The sequence below is a fragment of the Bos taurus genome, chromosome 7, assembly GCF_002263795.3.
Source record: "Bos taurus isolate L1 Dominette 01449 registration number 42190680 breed Hereford chromosome 7, ARS-UCD2.0, whole genome shotgun sequence".
NCBI lineage: Eukaryota > Metazoa > Chordata > Mammalia > Artiodactyla > Bovidae > Bos > Bos taurus.
Window position 1 is genome coordinate 103,159,858 of NC_037334.1, and position 9,210 is coordinate 103,169,067.

At 39.1% G+C, this 9,210-nt stretch overlaps 1 protein-coding gene across 1 annotated transcript; it reads right to left on the reverse strand.

Moving 5' to 3' along the window:
* Positions 1–6,581: 6,581 nt before the first annotated feature.
* LOC787122 (ADP/ATP translocase 1) lies at positions 6,582–7,463 on the reverse strand. The gene has a single exon (XM_024995337.2). The coding sequence runs from the start codon at positions 7,446–7,448 to the stop codon at positions 6,597–6,599; it is 852 nt and encodes a 283-aa protein (XP_024851105.2). The 5' UTR covers positions 7,449–7,463; the 3' UTR covers positions 6,582–6,596.
* Positions 7,464–9,210: the final 1,747 nt, after the last annotated feature.

A 9,210-nucleotide genomic window follows, 5' to 3' on the forward strand; every position in this document is an offset into this window, starting at 1 on the left:
TACGGAGGAAATCATATTTCTCCATCTGTTGTCTACTAAGTGAGCCTCCAACTCATGTAGGGCATCCTGTCCATCTGGTTCTCAATGAATTGCTCTGTTGGGCGGCTGGGCATGGGATACCAACACGGCAGTATTGAGTTGGATGTTGATATTGCTATAAGCATAATAAAACAATCTGTCTCTGATCAAAGCCTCACATGCATAAGCTTAAAAGTCTCATTATTTATCTTGATATAAATGTTGTATGTAGGAAACAAGATTAAACACGGTTAGAGCTATTCCTAAGTAGGAAAGTATTTTCAAAGATTTCTATGAAACACTTCTGCCTTTTCGGGTTGGGCTTTTTTTCATAGGAATGATGTTTTGAAGTATTTATTTTCACAGTCTCTGAACTCATTGTATTTCCTGTGTATGCACATGCCTATGTGCGCATGTGTATCTTTTAAATGATATGTATTCTGTACATGGGCTTCCCAGGTGCTGCTAGTGGTGAAGAACCCACCTGCCAATGCAGGAGACATAAGAGATACAGGTTGCTCCCCGAGTCTGGAAATTTCCCTGGTGGAGAGCACAGCAATCCACTGTAATATTCTTACCAGGAGAACCCCATGGGCAGAGGAGCCTGGCGGGCTACACTCCATAGGATCACAGAGTCGGACACAATTGAAGTGGCTTACCATACACACATGCACGCACACATTCCGTATGCTGCTGCTGCTGCTGCTATTGCTAAGTCGCTTCAGTCGTGTCCGACTCTCTGCGACCCCATAGACGGCAGCCCACCGGGCTCCCCCGTCCCTGGGATTCTCCAGGCAAGAACATTGGAGTGGGTTGCCATTTCCTTCTCCCACATTCTGTATATGACATGCCATATATAAGATATCACTATAAGGTATTATGTATAACATATCTCTTAAAATAAGCGGATACATGTATTATATTTTTTATGAAATTAGGGAATTTTTACATCTTGAAAAGTTCATCACTTTAAAGTTTATATTACTCTGGTTTATTTTTCCATTAGTACTTAGACTCATCTTTACTCCTATAGGACATCTTTCAACATGTTTAAGAAAACTCTCATAATAAGACTCAGGCAACATATCTTTCCACTAGGGAGTTATATGATATCCATTCATATAATCTAATCCCTTAGCTATTTAGGAATATATATTGAGAAATAACACATCAGTAAAATATCTATTTTCATTCTTTAAAGTTTAAACATGAAGGCAGAAAGTTATCTGTGTGAAGTACTGAATAATTCAAAAATTTTTAACAAATGGACCTTAATTTTGAAAATACAAATATAGGTAGACCTTTCCATTTTCTATGGTAATTATATAAACATTTTTGCTTCCAAATTTAGCTAAAAATATTATTCTAAGAACATTCTTTGGTATGTGAAGCTGACCCACTGGTGATTTTTTCTTCTTTTTTATAAAATCTTACTATGCCTTATATTGGCAGAAAGCTTTAGGGGAAAATAATATGAAATTGGGAAAGAAAGCAAGATGAAACTAATAACATACGATTGCAACTAAAACACTGTTTTATCCCTGAAAATGGTCAACACTGTGCAGAAAGAGAGAATGCAATTAAAGTGATGTCAGAAACAAGTTACACCTAAATCATTCACTGAATGGAGAATTCAGAATTAATTTAAATTTGGCTATATTTTCTTTTTCTTTGTTATTTAGAAAAATTGGTTATCCATTAAATCAAATAAATAATTTATTTTCTATACTACGAGTCCACCTGCAAGTGGGGAGACACAAGAGACACAGGTTCAACCCCTGGGTCGGGAGGATCCCCTGGAGGAGGAAATGGCAACCCAGTTCTGTATTCTTGCCAGGAAAATTCCATGGACAGAGGAGCCTGGCGGGCTACAGTCCATGGGTTCACAAAGAGTCAAATACAACTGACACATGCACTGTACCATACTACATCAAAATTATTTGTAATCTACATTAATAGGAAATGGTTCTTATTGCCTATCTGGCAGGAACTGTGCAATATTACTAAAAGAATGGTTGCCAAATAAAGAGTTTAATGACAACTCTCAAGGTCAAGGCTTTTAGTCCATCACAGTGCTTCTATCGTTCTGGCCTTTTCAAAATTGTGGAATTCTTTTAGTGACGCCCATATAGCATAAGTTAATTATTTACTCATAAACATTGATAAGAAAAACACATAATAGACAGCAAGTTCTGTCAATTTAATAATAGTTTAATGTGTACCATGAGATATAAAAATAGAGTGCAAAAAAAGCAACTTTTTTCTACTTTTTTCTTTTTTTTTTTAAAGTTAAATGGCATTGAGCTCACTAGTTTGTTGTATAGTATAAATTAAACCCTGAATTTTATAAAAACTACACAGCTGTATGATGATTTCTTAATAAAACCATAGATAGGACAATAGTCACCCAAGATATTAAAGAAATGAATTAAATTTTGTATTTTTATGGGTTCAAGTTAATGTTTAGATCTCATTATTTTAAGGATCCAAATTAACTTTATGTATTTTGTAGGATTTAAAATGTAAGAGTAATAAAAATGTTCATGAGCTGTATGTGCATAGACATTTTTATTTGTAATCTCTCAAAGTTTATTGTAAACAAATCAGTGAAAGGCACCCTAATGAGTTAGTATCAATCAGGTCCTGCCACACTGTCAAATTTGGCTCAGTCATGATAGATAACATTCAATCTAGTGAAACTAATGTACGTTTCTACTTCTCTTTATAAGCTTATGTAGTAAACTTTGAAGATGTTTTCTTCTAAACATACACATATGGCATTTTGCCCCTTGACTTGATTTAATTTTGATTTTTAAACAAATAGTTGAGTAGGAATCAGAGGGAAGGAGGGAGAGTCAGGGCACACACTATGTTTGCATATGATTCATGGTCCTGCCTTTTCTGAGCTCTCTCACTCCATAAAATAACTATTCAGTTTGGGTTTTTATATCACTTTTATAAAAGAACACTCAAGTTCAGAAAATTTTAGCAGTTTTCTGGAAATTAGTAATGACTGAACCGGAATTAAAGCTGAAGCGTGCACTGACAGGCTTCCCTGGTGGCTCAGACAGTAAAGAATCTGCCTGCAGCACAGGAGGCCTGGGCTCGATCCCCGAATCAGGAAGATGCCCTGAAGAAGGGAATGGCTACCCACTCCAGTATTCTTGCCTGGAGAATTCCACGGACAGAGGAATCTGGTGGGCTACAGTCCATGGGTTTGCAGAGTCAGACACGACTGAGTGACTAACATTTTCACTTTTTCTTATTCGTGTTCAATTGCAAAGACCAAACCCATTCTGCTAAACTATTCGCATTAGACCTAAGAAACTGGAATCATCCTCTTCAAATTCGTATCCAGAAATCAAGGATGTCTGCAAGTTTTAGGATAGACTCGGTTACCCTATGTTCATAAATATTACATTAATCTTACTGACTTGACATTTTAGCTCATGATACTCCCACACAGGTTGCCTGAAAGCTTGAGTCTCTATGTTTACAAAGATTTCCAGGCTAATAAAGGCTTCATTCTGATAGATGCTTCTTCCTACATGATCTCCCATGATTGCCACAGAAATGAAAAGATGTGTGTTAAAATGTTTAGTGATTCTTAGAACTTTAGCTAGAAGTAATACAAGCCATTTATTGACATTTTGTTGACTAAAGAAACTCAGGTATAACTTCACAGGGGATAAAAAAAAATCCAGTCCCACACAGTTCCCGAAAAGGGGAGAGGAAAACTATTTGGTATAAGCTTAAATGGGCTACTCCTGTTCAACATCTTGTCAGCAAATATTCAGCTGGCCTTTCCATAAGTGAAATTCACTCATCTTCATGAGACAAAGTCAAAATATCCCATTCATTCACAGAGTCACCTCAAAATATAGTATCTTTACATGATATGCAATAGCCTCAGCATCACTGATATGGACTTGGTATGGATGCTTAAGAACTCAAAAGACAAGTTCTCCCCTTTCCCCTATCTAAATATGGTGGTGGAACAGGGTAAACCAGAATGAAGAGGCGTGTTTTGAAGGCAGAGAATGGGAAACACTAGTAGGTCACGGGTCCTCCAACTAATTATGAAATCCTGCTTGGCAGAGATTACAAGAACCCCTACATTGAGGACAGGGAAAGTTTCTCAAGTGGGTCTGAATTTTCCCTCATTCTAGGGATCTCTAGCTCCTGAGCTGTTACCCATGGGAGTTTGGTTTTGTTTTTATTTTTCCCTTAATTATCTTTTTGGGCCACATTGAAAAATATACCCTCCCTGGAAGCTGGGCCACTTTCTCAGCTTGACTTCTGCCTAAACAAACTTGGGACTCAAGTATCAATTTAATGTTCAAAGTTCACAGTCTTCTTGAGGCTGAGCTCATTCTCTAGAAGTATGACTCTTAAAAATATCCTGTGCTTCATATCCATTATAGTCAATGAAGAATAGTAATAATGCACATTCTTAGATTTATCTAACTTTCTCCCTTTCTTTCTTGCCTTCATTTTTCACTTTTATGACTTGGTTTCAGTTAGCTCAAGTTAATACTTCTTTTTTTGGAAAGACTTTAATTCTTTTGCCTGAAGTATTTTATCAATTGAAATGATTTACTTGGTGGCATAAACTTAGTGGTGATCCAAGACACCTTTATTCATTCAGATGTTTTAAAAGAAGTATTATGTTAGATATCTATAGCTGCGTAACACATTACTCTAAAACTTAGTGGATTAAAACTATATATATATATATATATATATATAAAATCTCAGTTCTCTGTGTCAAGAATCTGGTTCCTTGTGTTCCTTTTGTCATGATCTTTTGTAAAGGCTGAAATAAAATTGTTAGCCAGTGCCAGAGTCTCATCCAACTTCTTGACTGGGGAAGGAATCCATTTCTATGCTTGTTTGCATGGTTTTTGAAAAGATTCAATTTCTCAAGGGTTGTTTGATTGAAGGCCCCATTTCCATGCTGACTCTTGGCTTGAAGGAGGATACCTTTAATTCCTTACCTTACAGGTGTATCAAACATGGCAGTTTGCTTCAGTAAAACCTACAAGAGAGACAGAGTCTTCAAGCCAAAATGTAAACTAATCTTTCAAGTAATACCTCATCACCTTTGCCATTGTTTAGATACAAATCACAGGCCTTGTCCAGACTTGGGAAGTGGATTACATACAGTGTAAGTACCAATAAATTACTTGCCTGTCTTACAATCTGTCTGCCACAGATGGAATAGATAAGCATAGACTTGATTTCATCTTTATAAAAGCCTGAGATTTTATTCCTCCTTTGACTTTTGTCTTTCGGTTAGTTTAATCTTTTACTAGGTAGGGTTGAGAACAAAGTTACCTCTTTAAAAATTTAAGTTCCTGCTTTTCCAAACCTAGTTATTGTCTCACTACAATTCTGTTTTACTTACAAACTGGCCGATTCTCTTTTGTGATCAGCATTGCCGATGCAGTAATTCATCTTACCAACTCAGCCAATTGCAGCCCACACATCTGTTCTCCAAACTCTCCCTTGTGCTGCTGTCCCATGGACATTTCGAGTCAGGAGGTTGTAGGTGGAACAGCATCAGCTCTGTTCGCTCCAGGTTCCAAATTTAGTCATCTCCCCTCCTCTTCCCAATCTTGGTGATACAGGATATTTCACCAGTAATCTGGGGAGACATTGAGAATTTCATTTAATCCTAGACTTGCCAAACTTCTCCAAGGGAGCCTTGTATCTCACCCTTGTCTTTTGAAGGTAACCTTGTAAGTAGAAAGAGTAGATAAACCATCTCTAATTTCCACGTGAGGACTACAGTTCTCTTTCACTCAACTTTCTCATTTGGAGGCCGAAATCCTGCCCTACAAAACTGGCTATTGCTATTTCTTTTTATTTTTCCAAATATTATAGTTTGGCATTAACTTTCACATTTGAGGTTCAAAAACTCTTTCTCTTTTCATTTCACTCAAAAGTATATTTTGCTTTTCAAAAGCTGAGAACTCCAGTTTGTTTTTATTCGGCTCTGGGCTCTTTTCCTTAGATTCAGTTCAGTTCAGTCACTCAGTCGTGTCCGACTCTTTGTGATCCTATGAATCGCATCACGCCAGGCCTCCCTGTCCATCACCAACTCCCAGAGTTCACTTAGACTCATGTTGATCGAGTCAGTGATGCCATCCAGCCATCTCATCCTCTGTCATCCCCTTCTCCTCCTGCCCTCAATCCCTCCCAGCATGAGGGTCTTTTCCAATGAGTCAACTCTTCGCATGAGGTGGCCAAAGTACTGGAGTTTCAGCTTTAGCATCATTCCTTCCAAAGAAATCCCAGGGCTGATCTCCTTCAGAATAGACTGGTTGGATCTCCTTGCCATCCAAGGGACTCTTAAGAGTCTTCTCCAACATCATAGTTCAAAAGCATCAATTCTTCAGGGCTTAGCTTTCTTCACAGTCCAACTCTCACATCCATACATGACCACTGGAAAAACCACAGCCTTGACTATATGGACCTTTGTTGGCAAAGTAATGTCTCTGCTTTTGAATATGCTATCTAGGTTGGTCATAACTTTTCTTCCAAGGAGTAAGCGTCTTTTAATTTCATGGCTGCAGTCACCATCTGCAGTGATTTTGGAGCCCAAAGAAATAAAGTCTGACACCTTCATCTTTTGCAATCTTCCTCCAGCAGTCCACTGTCCCAGTGTACATGATATCAGCCCCTTTCTGGCCAGACTGCATCATCATCCTACGGCGGACAGTGTCAAAGGGGTAGGACACGAGCCCCGCGACCGCCGTCACAGTCTGGGCGATCATCCAGCTCACGATAATGTGCACATTCTTGGGGTCAGGCAGCATCCCCTTGGCCGTATCATAGACTCCAAAGTAGGCAGCTCTGTAGATAATGATGCCCTGGACCTGGACCGAGACGTTGAAACCCTGGTAGAGGCCCCTCAGGCCATCAGACTTGAAGATCTTGGTGATACAGTTGCCCAGACCAGTGAACTCCCGCTGGGCGGCACCCTTGCCCACGTCGGCAGCCAGCCTGGTCCTAGCGAAGTCCAGCGGGTAGACAAAGCAGAGGGAGGTGGCCCCAGCTGCCCCACCGGAGGCCAGGTTACCGGCAAAGTAGCGCCAGAACTGCTTATGCCGGTCCACGCCCCCCAAGAAGATCTGCTTGTAGTTGTCCTTGAAGGCGAAGTTGAGAGCTTGGGTGGGGAAGTAACGGATCACGTTGGCCAGGTTACCCCTCCAGAAGGAGAGAAAGCCCTGCTCCTTGGGGATTCTCACCACGCAATCAATGATCCCTTTGTACTGCTTCTCAGCACTGATCTGTTTGCTGGCATGCTGGACCTGCAGCAGCAGTTTGACCCTCTCGATGGGCGTGACCCTCTCGATGAAGTGATTAAGTGAGAGTAAACAGACAAGAAGATTAAAAAAAAAATTTACAACTGGAAAATAAAACATAAAATTAAAATGTCTCAATTATGCTTGCTCTCTTTTATTTCTCAATTCAGTTCAGTTGCTCAGTCGTGTCCGGCTCTTTGTGACCCCATGGACTGCAGCACGCCAGGCCTCCCTGTCCATCACCATCTCCTGGAGCTTACTCAAACTCATGTCCATTGAGTCAGTGATGCCATCCAACCATCTTATCCTCTGTCATCCCCTTCTCCTCTGCCCTTAATCTTTCCCAGCATCAGGGTCTTTCCCAATGAGTCAGTTCTTCATAACAGGTGGACAAAGTATTGGAGTTTCAGCTTCAGAATCAGTCCTTCCAATGAATATTCAGGACTGATTTTCCCTAGGATTTACTGGTGATCTCCTTGCAGTCCAAAGGACTCTCAGGAGTCTTCTCTAACACCACAGTTCAACATCATAGATTTCTTCTTTATGCTTTTAAATCATTTTAGTGTTTGGGGAATTATGTATTTCATTTTAATTCTACTAGTTTTTCAAAAAGATTTTATATTTTTTCCCTGTTAGTTTTTACCCACTTGACTGACAGCCATTGCAGTCAATTTTCAGTATTATCTCTCTTGATTTATCTCTTTTTATTTGATACAAGTACTTTTCATTTCCTGCTGTTTTGAATTATTAAATTCAGAACCCTGATACATGAAGGCCATAATTTATTGCAATTCTTAGAAGATAATGTCATCTGAGTATTTTCTTCTGCATCTCACAATAGGTAATTTTTTTTGAAATATGCTATTCCCCTGGTAGTCTTCATATTATTTTGTTGGTTCTTTAATATTTTCTTGACTCCATAGTGTTTTTTCCCCTCCAATAGTCATTACTTAATAGAACATAAAAATACTAGGCAAAGCATTTGATGAATATGAGTGAGTAGGTTACCTTTGGCCTTACTGTTTATTGCTTGGTGTATATATTTGGAAAGCAGTTGGATGTGCTCAGTTCCAAGGCAAGTTTAAGTTTTAAAGATACTTTTTGTTTTGTTTTGTTTTTATGACTTTTTTCCTGTTCCCCATCCCATCCTTTGAGATAGAGTTATAGTTACAAGAAAATTAGGATTTCCCACTTTTTCTTATAACACTGAATTTTTATGAAAAATTTGCCCTAGAAAGTAAAATATAATGGCTAACACTCCACCACTCTTATTTTCACCAAACTATTATTTGGAATTTAATGTCTTTGGAGGAAAATGATATGTTACATGTGTCTGTGGATGCGCAGATGCACGTGCTGGGGGTGGAGACTTGGAATGGAAATACAGCATAGCGGCCAAGGGAGAAGAATTGCTGACTTACATAGTCCCTGAATTAGAACAGGTGAGGGGGTTTAAAGCATGTTTTCCAACATTATTTTTCTAGATGATCTGGTTTAGTTCCGTTACTGAGTAGCTCATGGCTCTTAGACTGAGTCTAAGTAGTTTAGCTGATCTTTTTCCTCCAGGTAAACTTTATCAGCCTTAAAATATTTTTTAAGTTCCTCCAAGATGGTGACTTGTCTGTCAGTATTAAATTTTGTGTGGTTGATGTTTTTAATCACTTATCTGTGTCTTCTTGCTTATTTTGTAAGAAACTGAAAGAGGCTAATGATCAAATGCTGCTGGCTTGAAAGCTATTGGGGCTTCCCTGGTAGCTCAGATGGTAAAGAGTCTGCCTGCACTTTGGGAGAGCCAGGCTCGATCCTTGGGTCAGGAAGATCCCTGGGAGAAGGAAATGGCAGCCCACTCCAGTACTCTTGCCTGGAAAATCCCATGGATGGT